We start from the raw sequence: 23,205 nt of genomic DNA on the forward strand, positions 1-23,205 counted from the left end.
CGGCTTTGTAATCACAGTGACTTCGTTAACATGTACTTTGCCTTTTGTTCAGTTCACTCTAACACTATGCACAGAGCACTTTGCAATACAAAGAATCTACCAGACAAAGTACAAGTGTGTGTGGGTGGGGATGCTGCCTCGGCAGCCCAGCTGTCACGAGCATCGATCTTTGGATTTCTCACTTGAAGTTGTACCGCACAACTAATTCTGTATGACTGTGTGTCACGATTTTAGTTTCCTCAAATAATAATCATAGAATATTGGAACATTCAATCTCAGTTATAGTTGAAAATAGTCACGATTAACTTTTGCTGATATATTGGGCACATATTGGGCTTTTATTAAAAATATCAGATATTGGCCAGTAAATGTCATTCACCTCTGATGTGATGGAGGCTGTAGTTTGACATTGAAATAGATGAAAATAACTTCTACTGTGAGTGAAGTTTTAATTTTCTAAGATTTTATTTAACACTTTAACCAATCTTACCCTAACCAATCTGTTTTAGTTTCCTAACCCTAAACTTAAAGGTTAAATGTGTAATATTTCTGCTTTACTGAAGCACAATATCTGGATAAAAGCGCTATATAAAATGCAGTCCAATATGATTAGTGAATATGACTAGTGAATCAGCAGAGGTTGTTGAATGTTAGTGAGTGAAACAAAGTAAACAGCCGGCGCACGCTGTGGAGATTTCTCCATTCAGAAACACAGGAGCGGGCCGAGGCTGAAGGCCCTCCTACCAGACCAAGGTCCATTCAAAAATCTGTCAATTTGTTCTTCCTTGCTTACCGGCAAAAAACACAAATCGGGAAATATAATTTGAGACTTTATTACTAATCGGTAGGGTGTTCTGGTAAATTCGGCATGTATATAATCCTCCAAACAGCTTGAATTTTAACGGGGAAATGGTGTTACTTCGCACACAAAATAGTGACTCCTTACCTTCGATGTGTTCCAAAAATCCACAGACAGCAGGACTCGTGGTGATGTCAGGATCCTGATCACGACAAGCATCCATCGATTAAACTAAACCGCTCTACAGAGGGCAGAGTGTTGTCATGACAACGCTGAGTGTTAAAGTGTGCTAGGGTGGATTTTTTTTGTCCAGTGAATTCATGATTTGAAACAACAGATCGACCCGTGTCATGCAGCTCACAGCACTTTATTCAAAACTTGCCCCAACAAACAGACACAACGACGGCACCATGAAGCAGCTTCCTTTCAGATGACAGACAGCTTCGGTTTGAATGCACACAGAAGTCCATCAAGCAAGAGACGATATATAAAAATATACACATTTCATTTAGGCACATAAACAATGAATCGTATCGCTGCCAGACTGTGATGCTGTGTGTTTTCACCTTAGAGCGGCACTATGTAGTTTCAAGAAATGACTCTGAATAACCATCTGCAAAGGCTTGATAGTTATTTTGAATCTCAGCACAAGTTGAGAAGAAATTATGTTTTGAAGTAACTTTGTGAGCCAACAAAGATGGGTTTTTGGATTATAAATAAGGACCACCACAGCAAGAGAGACCCCATTTACACCTGGTATTAAAATGCGATCTGTATCTACATAACTGGATAAGTAAAAATGCATGTAATGCGACTTTCATCATTTGATCATGCCAGGATGCATTTAGAGACAATTCTGGATGCACAAAAATCAGATTTGTTCACACTGCCATCTGATTTCAAAAACCAGATACTGAAGTGGTCCGAATTCTACATAGTCTGGACACAATCCAGCCACAAGCAAATGGAAAGAGATGGAGAGGGAAAGCAGGAAAAAGTAATGCAGACCGATTTAAAGAAACACAGCCACAGGAGATGCATAAAAGACATTCATCAGATCAAGTGTGGATGCACAGGGACCGGATTTCATGAAATCCTATCTTTAGAATCACATCTCAAAAATGCCAGGTGGAATCGTAGCCTCAGTTTCACCGAAGGACTCGAGCACAATCCGCTCCCTCCAGTCAGCGCTCCTTTCGCTGGAACAACTTGTCCTTGTTTCTTTTGCCTCTGACGAAAGAGTGGCGAAAAGATTACCCTTTCTTCCTCAAATGAAAAATCAATCCAGGCTGTACAGTATCACGACAAAGGACCCGTCACCCGCCGTTTGGTTTTGCATGGTGCGCATGGAAAATTAGATCTGATCACAATGCAGACAAAGAGAACGCATAGAAATACCAGGTGTAAATGCAAAGGGCGTGATCGGATTGATTATTATCCAGATACCGTATCTGGATACAGATCGCATTTTAATACCAGATGTAAATGGGGACAAAGTTTCTGTCTAGGTTTGAACCGTGTTCTGGGGATCCAATGTTTCTCTCAGGACACTTTGGGTCCAGTACTCCTCAAATCAACCCCCGGGTCCAGAGTACTGCTGGTTTTCTGTTCTGCCAGGTAGTTTTCATTTTATCTGTCTAATCCGGGACTGATTTAGACCTGGGATGCCAGCAGTACTCAGGACTTTGAGGACCGGATTTGAGTCCCACTGCTTCAGTCATTCAGTACTAAAGCTACAGTAGCAACTAGGGCTGCAACTATTGATTATTTAGGTAATTTTACTTTATATTACTACTAATCGATTATTTCTCTGTCGATCGACTAATTGATTAATCGACTAATAGTTTCAGCACTAGTGGCAGCCGCTGTAGAAGCCCCACTACATGGAATTATCCTGCATCTATCCTGATGTACTGTACTGCAGATGATTGTTTCTTGAATATTACAAAGTAGACCCAAATTAGTGTATTGTAAACAAAACTGTGTTTCATAGCCAATTACCATACAGTACTTTGTAACTTGTAAGAGCAGAATAACAACAGTTCCCCTTGGGAATGGAGCAAAATGAGCTCAGCCAGCATGCAGTAAGTGGATCTTCTACAATGGCTCTATCTGTATAGTGCAGATTGTTTTGGCATTCCAGAGGTTCAAATTCCCCTCCTAAAACTACATAGCGCAGCTGACAATGTAACAGACCTAAAATGGACAAATCAAAGTTTATGGGGTACACCTTGCAACAGTTCCTGAACAGTTTGTCCATGAGTTCTTGCGACACAACAACGGTAAAGAGTTCTCGACACCCCCGGGACGGTCACGGCGTTGAGACTTTGGGTGACACCTCACACGATCACTGCACCGAGACTTCAGGGTGACACTAAGCATAAACCATCGTCGAGTTTTCCGAGGGGTTGATGGTACTGCAACACATTACGAGCCTTCAGTCAAGCGATTTAGGGCGGACAATCCCGTCCCGCTCCGTCCAAAAGACCAAGAGTTCTGAAAGACAGACCACTGAAAGGCAGATCACTGTCACACTGTAAAAGGGGCAAACGTAGAGATATGGGGGCGTCTCTTTGGGATCCATACTTTCACCACCCTCATTGCGCGATGTTGGGCAGAACCGACGGCTCCGGAGGGTCCAACTTGTCTGTCTTCTCTGATGCCGCGGTACTGGTACACTCCTTGTTGTTGGTGCAGGGCGATCCAGAGATGTGAGCCGTGGCGGCCGGGGTGCTTTTGTACACTCGTCGGTTCAGCTGGACGACGGTGGTCTTGGACGGCACGGACGACTGGCCGTTCTCTGCCATATGGTGCTTGCAGTGGAACAGGATGAGGAAACATCGGTAGAACTGGGTGGGAGAGAAAAGTAGAGAGGGTGAATGTCAGAGAGGAACATATGAGAGGGTGGGAGTCTAGATCTAGAAAGATCAAATCCTAGACACCATACTGAACTCTGTACCTATATTTACATTCATTCTTAATAAATCTCAGTATCAAGTTTCTAGTTTGTTTATTTATAAAGCCCTTAATCACATTGTCGCTGTCGAATGAAGACCTTGTACCTCCCAAATATCAACTTTTCAGGAATTAAGAAGCCTTGCTTTCAGATTGACCACCATGCATTTTAGACTTTACCCAGTGGGTTTTGAAAAGATTTCATAAGGCCAAGGGGTTGTAGAATTTTGTCAACCCGTAGAAGAACATGTAATCAACCAAAATTGGAGTTACAAGGTTTTCACAAGATAACAGCAACATGCATGTCTCAAAGGACTTCAAAGACAAAGAGCCTAACTAGATCTAACTGATCGACAATCAACCATAGAAAAGAATGATACAGGACAAACATCAGTAAAAACAAGACACAAAAGCATATTTTATCAGGACATAACAGCCTATCTATTCTACATAGCCAACCTTATACCTTGAAAGCATACGAGGAAAAACTTCCAAGAAAAACTTGTGACCTTTTGCCTTAATTTGTATTCTAGATCCAAAGATTATTACAAGGCATCATATATAAACATGACTATTCATCTCTTTATTGTTCTCTGTTTTGCATACATATTACTTCACCTTTATAGGAATAAAGTAATTTCCTGCTGTTATAATTTTGTTATAAAGTCGGGGTCAAAGGTGGTTGAGTTTATATTGGTTGCACTCCACTATTGTGCAATGGCTGCATTATTCTCGCTGTGTCTCCCTTTTTAAAATAGTTTTCCTAGCCAGAAAAACTTAAAAAAGAAAATGATATACCACATTTTATATTTACAAAGGGCTGTAAAATAAAAATAGCAAAACATAGGGACCAATATCAGCATATCAACAATCAATCAACTAGGAGATAAATCATAAATAATAATAAAAAATAAAGATGTGGGAGATTGTTCCCATGTTTAGGGGCCAAATTGCGGCTATTGCCTCTTAAGAAGCCAAGAATCTTTCAATAAAAGATGGTTGAGCATGACATCTTGCTGATGCCTTTTATTGCATGTGGTTTCTCCTCACAGTAGTTCACTGTGAAGTTAAAGACCTCAGGAAATTGTGAACAGTTGAAAAAAGTCACGTCGAGTCAGCTGTAGGATTACAGGCACAAGATGAACCGTACACACTCCAGCCGCAAATACATCCTACTGTTACAGACATGGTCACACTTATAACTGTGAGCTTATCATTCATATTTGTGCTGATTATTCCTAACTGCTTGTTGTGTGACAATTCTGTAATTACGCTGGTAGTGAAAAGGGAAATCCAGTTCTGTCACTAGTAAATCTTCTTTACGGGCAGAGCAGAAGCAATAGCTGATATGCTCCTGTTATGTTGAGTTACACCCAATGTTCCTTATATTACAGATTATAGTCACAGCATCTCTTATCTTATCATCTATCATATCTCATGGCAGCACGGCGCCTTTAAACTTGCACAGCAGCTGGAAATAATTCTGATCGTTTTAACACACTTGAAGTACCAGATGCAACAGGAAACTGACAAACTTGTTCAGTTACTTTCTCTTGTCTCCAAACTTATCAAGCTTATTTCAGTATTTATTCATGAAAACATCGTGCTGCACTGGCAGATAATTTTACTGGTTTCAACTACTTTTTTTTCCCAGGAGAATGTAACTTGTTTCAGGACATTTCCTTGGTAAAAGTGAAATTGCCTTGGAGAAAGTTTCTCGTTTCCAGATTTTCTTCATTGTTTTATGATGATTTCTTGAAAGAAGAAGTCATATTGGCATGAATCAAGTGAAATTTACTGGAACCAGCAGATTATCTGCCAGTGCAGTGAGATAATTTGACTAAAAATATCATGAAATAAGCTGATAGGTCTGGAAACAAGATCAAATCACTGGACAGCTTGTCATTTTTTGCAGTGTAGTATAAGGTATCTATGTTGTCAGAAGAGTTGACAGAAGATTTGTCTGCTAGATTCAAGATATTTCAGTTACTTTCCACAGAACAGACACCAGGTCTGGTCTCCCAGGTGGTGAGGCAGGTCAGATTCACCTAGTAGCCCGGTGTAAACGCTCTGTGTAAACCCGCTTGTTTGTTTCCGCTGCAGGCATCCTGCTGATGATGGCGCTTTGCCGCGAGGTTCACGTCTACGAGTACATCCCCTCCGTGAGGCAGACGGACCTGTGCCACTACCACGAGCGCTACTTCGACGCCGCCTGCACGCTGGGCGCCTACCACCCGCTGCTGTACGAGAAGCTGCTGGTCCAGCGCATGAACGTCGCCCCGGAGCAAGACGTGAGGAGGAAGGGCAAAGTCACGCTCCGCGGGTTCAGCACGGTCGACTGCGGGCCGTGAGCGCCCGGGGTTTGAACTTTGACATTTTGACCGATATATCGGGCCGATTTTGGCCTTTCAATAAAAATCAGAAAGTGGTGAGTCAGCGTTGCCCACTGCTGATGTGACAGAGCTGAGGATTTTACTCAACGCGCTTCAGAAGTGGCAAAACCTGCAGTGAAACCTGCCTCACCTGCCTTAAGGAGCAGATTTAGACGGATAACCCACCTAAGAATTTCATTAGCATGGGTTTCAGTGGAGAGTTTTAGTGTCCCATGATGGTCTAACTGCTGTTTCAGAGGCTTTTCCACACTACAGAGACAAAAGACTCGGGGGGGGGGGCGTGCTGAATACTTGGATCATTTTTGTTTCATTTTTTGTCATCAAAATGGTCAAACTGATATATACAGCATAAAATATCAGCTGTTGGCAGCTTCACTTCAGATATATCAGTAGTGGTATCGGCCATCAGAAATTCATATCCGTCAAACCTTAGCCACAAAGAGGAAGGATCGCAATAAGTATCCGCTGTTCAGCTCAAGTCCTTCTCTTTCCTTCAACACAGATTTAGGAGCGGATGACTAACGTCTCTTCCTTTTTAAATCCACAAGAAAATAGGGGGCAAATGTACTGCTGAAAGGAAAAGATGGTGAAAAACGGAAAGGAGAAGGTTTGAACTTATAGGGTGAAAGGCCAGTGATTTAATCAACGGCTGTCATTCTCTGCCTTAACTGTCAGATCTCAGAGTGTCGGCGATGGCAGCTGAGCCAGTAACAATCAAATTCTTTTTCCTTTTTTTTCCCCCCAGTGTGACTTTTACAAGCGCACATTTAAAGGCAGATCTGACAACAGGGGTGTAAAAATAGTTATAAGAGAAGATAATTCAAAGAAATGTCAGCTGATTTTCTTGGGGCTGGGGAAAAACAACAGCGATCCCTCTAGCGATAGCAGACATGTAAGAGGATTAAAGGCATGCGGGTGCCATGTTGTTGTATTGTGTTCCCAGTGGAATGGCTCCTTTGTTAAAGCCCCAATCCAGATATTTTTTCAGTTTATCCAAGCACAAATCCTGCAGGTTATTGCAGAGATGGGACTTCTTACAGAAAACCAACCTCTTCACAACTTTCAAAACCTGCTGATTCAAAATTCAGGTCGGTTTTGCTGCGGTGACTACAGACAATACCAGTGCAAAGAAAAACGGTTACAGGTCCAAAACACATTTAAATTATGCATTAACTCATGCATTGCTATTACTCCTTGTAAGAAGAGCTTGGTCTATCATTTCAAGAGGGAAAAATGTCTGCAAACCAGAGAAATAACGAAAACCAATAGGGCAGCAGTCTTGTTTCAACAGTTGGTGCTATACGTTCATTCTGGATTGGGGCTTTGAGGTGGATGGTTAAAGCTGCACTAGGCAATTTTGCACTTTGGCGGCCCCAAGTGGCGGATTTTAGAAAGTTTGAAGTACTTCATTACCCAGAAATCATGTAAGGTGATGCAAGTAAACTAGACGGTGATTCCAGTTTTCTCTAGACGGAAAGCTTGCTCGTTCTTTAGGAGACCGTTTTGTATTTTCCCCTCTTAGGTTTTGATTCGTCACTTTCTGTGTGGAGAGGATTCCCCGCCAGTATCCCTAACAGACACCAGAATTTAATTTGGGCAAATAAGGTGAATCGACGGCGTCTCAATTACCAGAGATGGGACTTCTCTGTTGCAGCCCAATTTTGTAATTTAGACTGATAAGACGGATGTATTTTTTACAGAGAAATCATGCTTAGTGGAGCTTTAAGGGGTTTAACTTTATAGCCAGTGACTAAACATAGTTTCTCCGCTTAGAATGGAATTCAAATATATACTTTTGATTGTATTGTTTGTCAGTGTGAGGTAAGTTCAGTTATGCACAGACCCGTGTTTTGGGAGATTTTTGAGGAGTTCTGCAGAACCACAAGAATGTGATTGTGTTTTATTTGTGGAGAGTTGATTGTTGTCAGGGGCCAGCGTTGGTCAGCATCTGACTTTTCTTAATTTTATTATGTAATTCAGGGATATTAGCTTATTGTAGATCAGGGAGCATGCCTTCAGATCAGTTTTGGACATTTTTTTTTTTTACACATTTGGGCTCTGAATCTGTGGCCGTCTAGACACTTTAATTGAAAATCCAACTCCATCATTTTGGTTGAAAGCAAGCATGAAAGACTTCAAATTGACTGAAGTAGCCTACTTATTTTTTTAAGGAAGATTGATCTGATGTAATACTAGTCCAGACACTGGTCAGATCCTTATAGGGGGATTCTGCCAAAACATGACTTTTAGTTGGTTATTCTGTAAAAGTAGAAATAGTAAAACATGTTCTGAAATTTAGATTTTTTCAGTTGATTGAGTTCTGAGTTACAAGCGCTGAAGTCTAGGAATGCAATCCCACAACACAGAGGTGGGGAATCGAGTCACATGACTTGGGGACTTGATGCATGAAGAGAAGACTTGAGACTCGACTTGGGTTCTGGTGACTTGGGACTTGACTTGACTTGGGTTCTGGTGACTTGGGACTTGACTTCACTTGGGTTCTGGTGACTTGGGACTTGACTCTGACTTGTACTCTGATGACTTGAAAAGGTTTCTAAAGTCTTGACTTGAGATCTTGTGTTTGTGTAAATGACTCAGATTGAAAGTGATGAGATTTGTTCCAGCAGACGACTGAATTTTAATTCTGTTTTCTGAATTTGTATGGAATGATTGAATTTATTGAAGTTGAAACTGATTATAGAAATCAAACTCATGATGCTCTTACCAAGTTTTTATCCTATTAAAACCATATTGCATTGAAAAGTCCTAGATATTTAGTTTTCTTTAAGATATTATATTATATATTTGTTCTGACTTGACTTGCTGTTCTACATTTAGACTTGACATTAATGACATAGACTTAACTTGGACTTAATCTACATTTAGACTTGGGACTTGACTTGAGACTCGATTGGTAGATTTCCCCCTGAAAGACGGCAGAAAGCCTTGCAGAGAAACACAAACACCTCGACAGGAGAAGTTCTTCTTGCTACAGTCTGCTGCTTGTTCCTCATCACTGTATGATCACACTCAGACTGATACGGCTTTGTGTTCACTGGCCTCTGGAATCAGTCTGTCTCACGCATGCTGTATATAAATGACATCATTGACAGTTCTTACATGTGCATTGATTTAAAAGGAACAAAAGGACCTGTGTGTTTCAACACTGAACAGCCAATTTCTGACAAGTGCGTCACAGATAATGACGCTTGCCTCTTGTTAACGCCTCTGATCTCCACAGAGTGTAGAAAGTACTGTTTACCCACAATGACCCGATTGTAAAACTTACTGCTGTTATTTCTCATGGCCTTGGTGTCCTAATATGGCGCACTGTGTAAACATGGGGGTAAATTTGGCTTATTTCTCTTCGGGAAAACAAGTCAGCTGTAACAAAACACAGCCATAAATAGTTTGGAGGCCTCTGGCAGCGATAATAGACTTGATATTGTGCCAAAATGATTGCTGGGTGAAGCCTTTGCTGCTACAATGAGTTTTACAGGTCCTAACCACTATGTCGCTGTTGCTGGATGAAAACCATGTATCTGCAAAAAGTACAGTAAGCCTTTCAGGAGTGAAGAAAGGAATTCACATTTTCTCAAGGATGCACATGCATTTTTTAAATAACACATGCAATGGGGTTTTCACAGATTTGAACTGCCCAAGATTCATAAAACTCACTCCAATCATATCTGACAATGTGAGCTTTCTATTCAAGTAAGAAAAACAAAGAACCCCAAAATTGCAGTTACTTATTTTTTTTCCACAACAGCAGCCATATATCTCAAGGCGCAGGCTTCAGCGTGTTGTAAATATAACGGAGTCAAATCTGCGTCTCCATTCGTTGGTGTGTATTATTAATGATTGCACAAAAAGACAGCAATAGAATTGTCCTTGTTTTTTTCTAGTGTAGAAAGCCTCCGTAGGCACTAAAACAAAGTGCAGTATTTCACATTTGGAACTCAGTATATTGTTTTATACTTAGACTAAATAAAATTGTACTAGCTTGTAACACTTGTGTATGACTCTGCTTTTTGTAGATTCACTATCACACACTCTCACACACTCTCACACACTCTCACACACTCTCACACCCTGACGAACGTACTATTCAAACTGAAACGTAGCGCTGCACGATTATGACAGAAATAATAATCCTGATTATTTTGCTAAATATTGTGATCACTAGACTACACAACACATTTAGTAGCAGCAGTTAGAAAGTCTTGTTTTCACTCCTTCTGTCTCAGTCTTATTGTGTCCTTATTTACAACACTCAAATCTTCTCCAGATGGAAGACGATGATCTACTTTTAGGAACTAATATTCAGGATTTTCCTCTCTAACGTCAGGCCGATCCCTTCTTTTTCACTTTACTTGTTTTTACTGCGTTTTTCCAAAGATGCCCTATGTAAGGTTTCTCTGCTGCTTCACCATCTGAGCTTTAGTTTTGGCCACATGGAGCACGTTGCACAAAGGCTGTGGTTGGTCAGGTAATGGAAGCGCTTGATAAACTGAACCGGGACTTTCAGGAGAGTCGCAAATATAACAAAGACTTCAATATCACTGAACTACAGGATTATCAATCATGGAAACATAAAACCGTGATATCCGATTAATCATGCAGTCCTACTGAAATGTGTTGGACAGTTTTAGTTTTTAGTTAGTTTTAGTTTTTGGACTTTTCAGCGTAAAAACCTTATAACTTTTCAGTGTGCCAATGTAAAATATAACGTTTTAACTTTTGCTATCACATCAGAGAGCCTCAGACCCTCTTTGGTTTTTAACATATTCTTGTAGTATTCGTTTCAAAGAGCAGCTATTGATTGCTTCCTACCATGGACATTCCTGCTAACAACTACAACTGACAAATCTTTGTCCTTTTCAACAACAACAGTAACTAGCCAACGCTGAACCTGAAACTGGCCAATCCGTTTCAGGAGAGTAGTTTTCCGGGCCGGCTCACCTGCTTGTTCATGAGGATGTAGATGACGGGGTTGAAGACGGTGCTGCTCTTGGCCAGGATGGACGGCACCACGCTGGCCACCGGGGTGATGAGCCCCGGCCGGCCGAAGGTAGCCATCATGGCCACCACGCCGTACGGCATCCAGCAGAGCAGGTAGCACACCACCGTGGTGATGACCATGAACAGGATGTGGAACTCCCTGCGCCGCGCCGCCGTCCTGCGGATCCGCCCGACCTGCGGGGAGGAACGCAAGAGGGAGAGGTGAGCCTGTGGGACGGGTGTAATGATCACTGTGTTTTTTTATGGTGCTTTTCTTAAAGGGGAATATCCAGAAGGAATTGGATATCAGCAGATCTTATTTCTTCCTACATGACCGTCCGGCAAAGCCCCCCAACCCCCCAACCCTCCTGTCCCATTGAGCTACGGTGGCCTGTAATTGACAGAAACAATAAAGTCACAGTTTACCAATGTAGAGGAGTAAGCTAGCTAATTAGAGCAGAGATCCAACAGAAACATCTAGTGAAGAGCTGATATATAACCATGCTGAATACTGGAATAATAATAATAATACTGCTTTGGCATTTTTGTTTTTTGTCTTGAGAATAAAGCTTTTTAGCCTTCGAAGCTGAAATGTCTTGCGGCATTACTGTTCAACAGTAATATAATGTAACAGTAAACTTCAATAGGTGGAGTTTGCAAAACCTCCAAAAATAAAACTCCAATTGGCTTATCTTCCACAGCAGAGGACAGACTGGAAAGTGAGTTTTGAAACCCAGAAATCAGCTGCCCAAGTAATCATTGAGTCACTGGTATTGATCAACAACTGAGCAGATAGTATATTATAGTCAATTTGTGCTACAGGGCAGTGAAAATCCTACTAATTCCCCCTTTAACAAGTCACAAAATGTGTAATACAAAAAAACAAAGAATAGTAACAAATAAAACAGCTGTAATAAAGGGAATAATTACTCTCGTACCATTGGAAAAACTCTGAAACCAGAATGAAAACCAAGCTGAAAATGAACCAAACTCCCAAGACAATGAAAGCAATAGGTTCGAGCTGCGACTCATACCTATTGTATCAGGTATTACTGCAATATTTGACCGTTTTTTTATTATTGCATGATAATCAGTTGAACCAGAGGAATGTATGGAGCCACCTGTCGAAGTGTGTGTGCTACAAATGAAGCAGGAAAACCATGTGACTGCTTCGCTCCGCTCTGCTGCTTCCTCCAGCTAATCCTTTGAGAAGCGAATGAAGTACGAGGAAACGGGAGTCGTGTTGTTGAGGTGGGTTTTTCTTCCTCAGACTGCCCTCGCCGCTCTAATCCCCCCCCCCCCCCCCCCCTTCTTCCTGGAGGATTTAGCAGACATGATTGAACAGGTTGAAGGTACAGTTCTGGTACACTGCCTTCTCCTGTCCTGTTATGTAATGACTGGATGGAGGAGAGAATGAATGCAGGGGGGGGCGGGGAAGGCTTTCTCAAGGTATTCACAAAGGGACAAGCTTGCGTCTGGCAGTACAGGACCTATGGCTTTAGGCTCTCAAGCTCTATATTTTTGGATGGTAACCCGAGGGAGGGGATGGGGGGGTCACATGTCCAGTTAATTAAAAGACAAATTTCCATGGTGGGTATTTGGGATAAAGCCAAAAATAATGTGTTCAAGAAAAAAATCACATCACCTGCTACTGTTACTTTCCTCCTCTGTTCATGCCTGATGCCTTGGTCGCTTGTAGTTTGTAGTTTGCTTGTAATCTAAAATGTAATCTGTAATCTACGGTGTAATGTACAACGAAAAAGAAATCAATTCAAGAATGATCATAATGTTATTCCGAAGACACAAAACAATTTTATGAGCCTGAACAATACTCCCAAAACAGAATCCAGACAGGTAAAACCTTGCGTTTTTTCCCACTGGACTTCAGTCTAACGTAACTGTAAGAAAAACTATTAGTTCTTTGGCTCCGCCCACTGAGGTTTAACTCAACTAATGAGATTACTTCTGCCTCTGAGAAAAGTCTGTAGACGTAAAACTCCAATCTGCCAACACAGACTGATTTTGTGGACTCATTGAAAGTTTATTTCACGATTTTTTCACACGAGTGCTACGGTTACATGTACAAAAACAGTCATTTTTGCCAGTAATATTAATCTTATTAACCTATTTTGAACGGGGAAATTGACCAAGAATATGTTCTTATTTGCACCAGCATCTTGGGAAAGTAGTTTAAGAGGGCAGGACATTTACACATATTCACACACTCAGGCTGCTGCCTTGCTTAAAGGCATCTCAACAGCAACTGAATGTTCAATCACCTTCCCCTCCACCCTGATTTCTCCAGCTGATGTGGAGTAGAAACCTGCTTCACCAACCTCCAGGCTGCTGTGGTCGTCACTTTTAATCATGCAGTAACTTTCCAGCCCTAGTGTGAGATTCCTGAACCACATTTTAAAGATTTCACAGAGAAAAACTTCGGAAACATCTGTCAGTACACAGCGCTAATGAGATGTTTACTTCCAGGATTTTGGGTTTTAATTGCGAAAAGTTAAAGGGCAAAATGTTGCTGTATCAATCATTTGAGTCCCATCTGTCCATTACTGTGACTGACTTCTTCTCTTGTGAAAAGGTTTGCTTTAAGTCAACAAACCTTATACATAAAAGTTGAATTTCGCCTGATATAATGAACTGGCCACCTGTCGCTTCAGCAAAGTGAGAAGGACTGAAGACTCACTCAGTTTCAATTTTCAAATTGCTTAAATAATACTTTTTACTTTATCTTACTCTAGTACAAATGATACCATCCAGTTACATTTGAACCAAGTCCAAGTGAGTGTACTTCAAATTACTTCAAATTGTCTCCCCAAAAACAAACAGATTTTGGTGTGGTCCTTGCAAATAATTGAATGGGTTGGTATCAGCGTAAGGTTTGGTAATGCTTAATTTTTAACTCAACAAAGCTATAAATAATCAAAAATGTCTGGACAAAGGTAAGTAAAAGTAGGGTTAAATACTTCAAAAATCACTCAAGTAGAAGAACAGACTGGAAAACACTCAGAAGTAGTAGTAGCAGTGGCTCTAAAAATCAATGTTATCTTTATTTGTTTTAGTTTTGGCACTCTATATATAAATGCTATCTTTGTCTGTTTCAAAAGGCTCTTCAGAGAGGTGAGAGAGAGAGGGAGGGAGAGTGAAGTTTTATTTATAGTAAAAACAGAGTTGAAGAGGTCAGTTAAACTGGGTTTCTTACATAAAATACTAACGTTTGTTTATTCTAACAGCCACGTCAGTGAGGTGTGGAAGAGATGAAGAAAGAGTGAAGTTTTACTAACTGTAGAAATCTCTCTTTAGTTTAAATGCGATGTTTTGTCTATTCTGGTGTAAGTCCATAGTAAATGTAAATTTATGTTTTTCATATATTCATGTAGGTTGACCAGCAGACCTCTTAAACGACGTTTTCACACCTATAGTTTGTTTGCTCCGGTCCGAATCAGTTGATGAGTTTGTAAACTTGGAGCGTTTTCCCCCTTGGTTCGGTTTCTTTTCACACGGAGAAAAATCCAAGCGAACCAAAATGCATCACTACAAACCACGTAGTGGCCCCCACGGCGGGGGCAAGAAAGTAAATACAGGAAGAAGGTCCTGTGTTCTGGACTAGTGCACATTGCCATGCAACATGGAGCAACGGCAGAGTTGGCATTTGTTCATAACTGTTGTAATTATCTGGGCAATATACCAGGCAACACTGTACCAGCAAAATGCCCAATGCACTTTGAGGAAACGTCTTGATAATGCTATACTTGCTATACCTGCTATACCTGCTATACCTGCTAAACCTGGCTATACCTGCTAAACCTGGCTATACCTGGCTATACCTGCTAAACCTGGCTATACCTGCTATACCTGCTATACCTGGCTACAGGAACCGTTTAGCTCAAACTTGTGGAGTAAATTGAGTACACCTGGTAGTTGGGACCGGACCGAGTCCACCTCCTCTAAAGGGTCTCGGTGCAGTTGTTTTGGTCCGCACCCGAGTGCGATTACTGTGTTCACACCTGCCCAAACAAATCACACCCAGGGGGAAAACGAACCAGAGTCCGATTTAACCGGACTAAAAGCGCAGGTGTGAAAACGCCCTAACTTGTCAGTGATCTTCCAACATGGCGTCAGGTTTGGTTTATATGGTATTTGAAACAATTCTGCAAATTGCATTTTCTGATTTGCACCCTGCCTGAACAGTCCTGAGGTGGCAGACCCCACCCAACTGGCACTCCATGCGGGTTAGAACAAGCACTCAGAATTATTTGCCAATAGGGAGCCGGAACAGAAGCGTAGGCCGAAGCCTTCCCGCTGTTAACGCGATTTTCATGGGCTGCAACTAAACAAAGAAACGAATGGAGTTAAGATTCACCTCTCGACTCTCTACACAGCATACGCTTTTAGACGATCTGCACGTTTCCGTTATTTTAGGGCAGAAAAACCCCCCCAGAAAAAACAGAAAAGACTTTGTAACGATGGAGAACTAAGAATAACTAAGTATTAAGAACGTTTTAATGTCTGGTTCTTCTATGGCATCACTCCGAAGAACCATTTTCGGTTCCAGTTCACACCTTTATTTTTCTGTGCATGTCTGTTGAAAGTAGAGTAGAGCAACCAGATGTCACTTTCAGGCCCAGTAACCCAGTAACACAAAAATACCTGCCACCTCTGTAGCTGTGTTTTTCCCCTAATCAATCCCTTCCTTATCTGCAGGTGAAACCCTGACCTGAAGGCTAACACTCAGGGTTTGATGCTGGTCACACTGTCACTTCTACTACTACTATCATTTGTACCTCAAACACACACACTGTTTTTACTTGTTGGAGTCCTTCTAGTTTTAAAGCCTTTGAAGTCAGTTCAGCAACACATTAGACCACCATGTCATCAGGGGTTCATCAGGGGTTCAGCTTAGCTCTCTCTCTCTCTCTCTCTCTCTCTCTCTCTAATTTTGATAATCGAGTAATTATTTAAGTCATTTATCAAATAAAAACACTAAACATTATCTGGTTACAGCTTAAAAATATGCTAAGATGTGCTTCTTTTTTCCATTTCATATCAGTAATACATCAATACTTTGGGTTTTTTTTGGCTGCTGGTCAGAATAGTAGGAAGAAATTTGAAGAGTCACTTTGGGCTCTGGTGACTTGTGATGGGTGTTTTATACACTAAATCGATCAATTAAAAAAATAATCAATAGACTAATAAAAATAATTGTTAGTTGCAGCCCTAATCAGAATGCTGGCTCCCTGCTCTAATTAGCTAGCTTTGTCGTTTCTGTTGTGAAAATGTGACTTTATTGTTTGAGTCAATTACAGGCTGCCGTAACTCACGGGTTACTAGACTTGTCGATGTTTATGTGGATTTATTTCGAACATGTAACAACAACATAAAAAAGAAAAAAAGAAAACAAGAAAATCCATCCAAAATAGGCAAAAAAAGAAACAAAACAAAAGTAGCCAATATTACATCCAAAAGGAGTAGGAAGAAGTAAAAACTTATTTTGTTCACCCCTCTTTTTAATTATTTTTTTTTTTGTAGTTCTTCTTAAACTGATTTATATTTGTACTTTGTTTGATTTCTACATCTAAACAGTTCCATAGATTCCACAGAGATGTTGTTGCAATTCCTATCGGTCGCCAATAGAGGGCGACAAGAGTCATGTAAGGGATAATGTACAGCGAGCGGGTCATTACTGCAAAATAAACCCCGACAGGGTGATGCAGGACCCCGACACCGAACCCCTATGGGTCCTGCATCACCCAGAAGGGGTTTATTTTAAAAATGATTTTATTGCTTCCGCTACAAAAAATAGTCTGTTAGATTCTACGGTTGGAACTGCGTCCATAGCAGCGTTTAACCACTGTTAACCACTGTTTAACCACAAAGTTTAGCCACGTTCAACCTTTAAACACTGCCATAGCCCATAGCGTGTTCTGTTTGGTGTTTATTTCATGTCTGTCTTCTTCAATTTTGTCAATTTCTCTGTCGTCCAGCTCTTTGTGTCTTACTCTCTTTTTTTCGCTTTTTCTGCTGTTTTCTTGTTCTCTTTTTCTTTTCTTTACTGGGGACAGTTCAGCCATTAACCATGAATCGAAAGTTTCGTGCTCTCCAAATATATTAAAATTAATATTAGAAAAGCCTTCCATGGTGTTTTCTGATGGAGTAACGGAAAGCTAACGTTTTGTTTTGTTTTTTGCCACAGGGTGTCGCGAATGAGCTGACGTTGTTAAATTTAAATTAACCGTTAAATTTACCGGACTTCTTTCTGCGGATTGATATGATTGGACGTGGTCCTCCAGAGTCTATGATCAGAACTGCGTCCATAGCAACGGTCTGTTATTCATAGGAGCGGTCTGCTATTCAGAAATAACAGACCGTAGAATGCCGTAATTGACCAATCAGAATCGAGTATTCAACAAAGCCGTGTAACAAAGATTACTTAACGCCCCTTTAAAAGCATACATATCCGTCTGGTGTGTGTGTCCCACCTGCTTGACGGCGTACAGCAGCCGGCCGTAGCAGTAAACCATCACCAGCACCGGGATCCCCAGGCAGAAGATGAACAGGCAGATGATGTAGGAGTGCGAGCGCGGCGTCCGCTCCGTCCACGTCACCGAGCAGCTGGTCCCCGCCCCCTCCAGCCCGTAGCTGCTCCAGCCCAGCAGGGGGGGCACCGTCCAGATGAGCGAGTAGAGCCAGGCCCCGCCCACGGCCAGCAGGGGCTTGCGGTAGTCCGGCGCCCTCTTGTTGTACACCATCAGGGTGCTGTAGCGGTCGTACGACAGAATGGCCAGCGAGACCAGAGACACGATTCCTGAGGAGACAACGGCATCGGTAAAACATGTAGGACTCGATCGTATCTTCATATAAACAGTGGTGGAAAGCAGTGATTCTCAACCTTTTTCATATCAAGGACCCTAGTTTAGTCCACATTAGAGCCACAGACCCCCATTTAGTCAGATTTTGTCTCTCGGATCCAAATCTGAGAATATTTTTTATTGTTAGATATGATTTTCTCCAGAACTCCATGACTATCTGTATTGTAGGTAGAGAGATAACAGAGAAACTATGATCAAAACAGTCATTCTTCTACATTCTCTAATTGTGTTCACTTCTTGTTAATGAAATAATGCTGAAGTTTAATATTTCATCAATTTGCTGGGGATCCCCTGGAACCCCTCTCAAGGACCCCTGGTGGTCCCCGGACCCCACATTAAGAACCATTGGTGTAAAGAGTACTAGAATGTCCTGCTCAAGTAGAAGTACTGTTACTTTGATATTTTACGTAGAAGTAGTTTGTTTTTAGAGAAGAGAACTTTGTTAGCTGTGATCTTTTCACTTTCCCCTTAAAATAACCTTACAGTTACATTATTTTACATTAATTCACCCCTTAATTCACGCAAAATCCTCTTAAAATTAATTAAGGGGGTTATTAATGGAGGAGATTCCCTCGAAACCTCCTTAAACTCCCCTTTAATCTTGACTCCTTACTTTCTAATTTAATGAAAAATAGAGACAGGAACTTTCCATTAATAACTCATTAATAACCTGTAAACCTGCACAAAAGGCATAAAAAAAATCCCTTAATTACTAGTGTTTCTGTGAACCCATGAATAAATCCCTTAAAAATCCATGATACTAATCTTACTTTTTACATGTTATTTTTAATGGATGAGAAAGTTAAGGACATTTTGGGGATACAATTAAGTGGTTTGGTTTGTGGTTTCGTAGTGAAATGCAGATATGTGGAAAATCACTGTTAAAGAATGTAATTTAAAGCAGTGAAATATTGTCTTCAGACTTGGGAAAATGTGTTTAATGCAACTTCTGTCTTAGGCATGTTCACTTTTTTCAGTGAAACTACCCAAGGCGTCCAGCTGATCCATCGCTGACATATTAAATGCTGTTTCATCAGTGAGCGGCTCTGATCAAATCAGACATGTATCCTGTCAGCGAGGCAGGCGGGGCGCGCCGGAGAGAAAGGACTCCTCGGAAAAACTCTGAGCACCTCGGCTGAAAGTAATTGGCAATCGCTCGCTGACGATTACAGCAGATCTGATTGAACACGCTTTATCAAATCGCATCAAAGACTTATAACACATTCTTGGCCCGGGAGCAATTACCATTAAACTCTGTGAGCTACGTGCTAAACCGCCGTGTTTTATCATGGAGGGATGGAGTACAGTCTGCTGTTTAAATGTGGAGTGATGTAAAGCGGATTAGAGTTTTACAGCCAATTCAGACCAACAGCGACACAGCGGATTGGCTGCTGAGGTTCGCCCATACAGAAAAACCATGTGAATTTCACATGTGGAAAAATCCCATGTGAAGACATATTATCGCGTCACATCTGTAAATCCCTGACCAGACGCATTTACTGTTCTTGTACATGTAAAAAAATTCGCTTAAACACGCAAAATCATGTGACAGGTAATTCTGCTCTCTGATTGGCTGCTGCTCTGAACACTCAGAGGAAAAGTCGACTAGCACTCCTCCGCTCCTTTCCACTGTTTCACATAGGAAATAAATTGAATTTCTTCGTTTTGCCGCGGTTCATCGCTGCAGGTTTGAATTGGGTGTTACAGCTGCTCTGGAGGTAGAAATAATTGCTCATTGGTTGAGTTAAATCTCAGTGGGCGGAGCTAGAGAACCACAGTGTTTCTGGCTAAGTAACATTAGCCTGAAGCTCAGTGAAAAAGACAAGAGGTAAGAGAGGAGGAAGCTAATATTATGAAGCCTAGCGCTCTGCTGCTAACTGAAAATATACAATCTATCCATACTAAGTTATCTAGGTTAGCGAGTTAGCTAGCTGACCTTCCAAGTTCAAACTAGCCATACTAGCCTATAGCTATCTAGTTAAGCTAGTTAGCTAGCTGCTGACCTTCAACATCATGAATACCATGAATGACTGAAAAAAAGTCTGTGACATTGATTCATATTTTATGTATATTTTGACCAGAGTTGCTTCTTTGCCATCTAAGTTTGCCAGTTAGCTAGCTTGCGCTCTGAAAAACTGTGGTTCTTTGGCTCCGCCCACTGAGGTTTAACTCAACCAATCAGATAATTTCTGCCTCCAGAGCAGCTCTGCTTCTGAAAAACTTTGTAGGCTAAAACATCAATCTGCTGATATTGTCTGCTGTCCATAGCAGATTGGAGTTTTAGCTATACAAACTTCATTCTGCTTATCTATCTCTATCTATATAGAGTAATATCTACTCTCTCTATAGACTGATATGTATAGTCTGCTGTCTATATGTACAGTAACATGTTTTGTCCAATGTCTATCAGTCGATCACATGCCTTGAACTGTATGTGAGGTCTTATTTTCCCTGAACTGTGTGTCAGTACAGTCTGTAGGCCAACTGTGAAACTCTTGTTGTTGTCAATGCGTCTCTGACACTTCTGTCTTGACTCGGCTGCAGTCCAACTCATCTCTGAAAGCCTCCAGTGGAGCGGAGTGTGTGGCGTTCACAGAAACATGTGACTCATCTCGCTTTAATCTCAGTGGGAACTAGGCTGACGGGGAAAGGCAGGGGATTTGTAAACGAAGAGATGTAGAGCGCTGCAAGAGGGGAAATATTTTGTACTCGCATTCAACCCAACTCAAACCTCAAATGTGTTGTGTTTGAAAGTGTGTTTGTAATGGTTTAGTGTCATTTTAGTCTATTTGCAGAGAAATACACAAGATTAAAAGACTAAATAATCAACTAATTATAAATCTAAAGATGAGAAGCAATGTGCAGAAGTGCTATGAACTCTGAGAGGAACTGTGCAAGACTTCCTCTGGAAAAACACTAGGAAAAATCTAATAATTATGCAGGAAGATGAAACAAGAATGAAAAAATAAATTATATGTATGCACTCTAACTTTCACTGTTTGTTTTGCACTACTTTACAAGGTAGCATCAAAATTGACTTTACGTCATTTTCAAAAATGACCCGAAGACAATCTTTGTCCCTGATAGTGTAGGCTACAGCTTATAAAAAAAAAAATTAAATGTTTCACTTTTTCTAATTGTAGGATCACTCCAGGAGAAGTCATCGAATTTCATGCAGAAAAAAAATAAATGTAGGAGGTTTTCACTGCTGTTAAACTCAGAAACGGGTAATTTTCGACCCGAGGACAACACAAGGGTTAAAGCACAGCACGAAATGGCATTTTGAGAGTGGCTTGTTTCCATAATTGAGGTGTGCTGAGGAAAGCCTGGACCGCAGCAATCATGGAAAGTGTTTCAGAAGATCTAAATGCCAGCCTGCACTCCGCCTCCAACACCTCCATCACCCCGCTGTTGGAGCAGAAAGCGGACGAAACCCTCTGAGAGCTCAGAAAGTGGAAGAAGAGGATGATTATGTCTGCGGTGCTGCCACTTTGTTGGCGCCTTGAAAGATGTAAAATTGCAGGTTTTATATGATGGGATGAATTGTTTTGTAAATCTGCAGCAACCACAAAAAATATGCGGTTTTCCAGGACGGAAAAGTAGTGGGGTTTTGATATAAAAACGTGAAAATTGTGTTCATTTTTAGGCATGTATTGTTACATATGTGTACGTTAAGACAAATTAAGCAAATGTAAAAGCTTTCCTGAACTGGATATAGGTCGGATCACTGTTGTGTTAAATCAATCAGCAACAGAGAGTAGCAGAATAGATATTTACTTATATGAAAAGTGAGTTTTGTTTAACGTAATAATCTTCTACAGTCACATTGTGTGTGTGAAATGTAATAATTGTTCTCTACCTGCTCAGCTGTTCGTTGTGTTTTTGGAGATGTAGTCGTTTGGATTTGCTGTGGAGCCCCAGGTGGGCTCAACAGCTCATTTATTAAAAGTTCTGCTGCTCAACAGGAGCACAAACGCTCTGGTAATGGGACAATTTGGAAAAATGAGGCTTGTTGAATACGGAATATGTGCCAATCGCTAACTGAAGTGTCCTGCTGTGATAAGTGGCTCGCATTTGAAACTGAAATTTGTACTGACATTTAGGTGGGTGTCATGGTGGCTGTTCTCCAGACTCGTGGTTGGAAAAATATTATCTCTACATTGGGGACGAGAAGAGCTTTGTGGAGGGGAATTTGGGTTGGAGGCACTCAGTCATACATTATAATAATACACTTTATTTGTATAGCAGTTATCTAAAAGCTAGAGTTTAAAAGGAGCTTGACAACTGTGTTACACATGATCGTTCTCAGGAATATATCAGGAATATTATTTATAGTTATTATTTTCACTCTGACCCTTCACCTTCTTACTATTGATCGATTGATTGTATTGGTTGGTGAGGTAGGAGTTAAATCCTGTTTTACTGTTGCACTTATCTCAAGTCATTGTGGATGTGCCAGTGCCAGCTAAATTGATAAAATGTAAAAAAGGAGACCTGGAAATCTACAGATAACGAGTGCTGATATTTACAGAGTAGTTACAAAAATCAATAGTGAATTGCAGTGAAGGAGCGATTACAGGACTGTTAATGTGGGACTCAGCTGCTGTTGTCTCTTTAAGCCTTTTAGCATTTCTCAGTTCTTCAGTCTTCTGCCGACAGCAGAGGCAGCCATGTCATGTAAAAATCTGCATGGCCACCTCTGACATTCCCATTTAACACTTGAAAAGCAAAGCCACAGTCAATCAACCGCTGTTTTGAATTTTAGCAATGAAACATCTCAGCTTTCAAAATGTCCCTCTAGAAATTTCCCTAAATCGACTTTATGTGCGAACCAGCGTTGTTCGCACATAAGTTAGATGATGATAGGTTAGATTGTTAGATTTACCAAATCATACAAGGAAATAGTAGCCATCAATATATTCATCCTCTTCGATTAACGGCTTCTCTTAGACCGTCAAAATCCATTGACTTTTTTAGTGGTTAACAGATAATAAAATGATGATAATAAACATTTTTACTGCTGCTTTTCAATTCGAGTATTTAGTCATAGCAACGCCCCCCTTCTCAAATATTTAGTTCGCTGTTAGTCTCCTTTAATAATTGTTAAAAGATGTTTATTGTGTATTAATGATGTAGAAATAAAGGGTTTGGATGGGAATCTACTAGCAGGGGATGAATT

The 23,205-nt window shown here is 40.9% G+C and overlaps 1 protein-coding gene across 1 annotated transcript in view; it reads right to left on the reverse strand.

Annotated features, from left to right (window-relative positions):
- Positions 1–3,396: 3,396 nt before the first annotated feature.
- Positions 3,397–23,205, reverse strand: part of tmtops2a (teleost multiple tissue opsin 2a) — a 31,600-nt gene continuing 11,791 nt past the window's right edge. Inside the window, exons 2-4 of the mRNA XM_071515146.1 lie at positions 17,637–17,962; positions 11,110–11,343; positions 3,397–3,648 (exon numbers count right to left, since the gene is read on the reverse strand). Coding sequence (XP_071371247.1) covers positions 3,397–3,648; positions 11,110–11,343; positions 17,637–17,962 — 812 coding nt within the window. The remainder of the gene's footprint in view (positions 3,649–11,109; positions 11,344–17,636; positions 17,963–23,205) is intronic.

The sequence above is a fragment of the Centroberyx affinis genome, unplaced genomic scaffold, assembly GCF_046629955.1.
Source record: "Centroberyx affinis isolate AG114_WGS23_722 - 3 ecotype Tasmania unplaced genomic scaffold, CSIRO-AGI_Caff_v1 ptg000314l_1, whole genome shotgun sequence".
Classification (NCBI taxonomy): Eukaryota; Metazoa; Chordata; class Actinopteri; order Beryciformes; family Berycidae; genus Centroberyx; species Centroberyx affinis.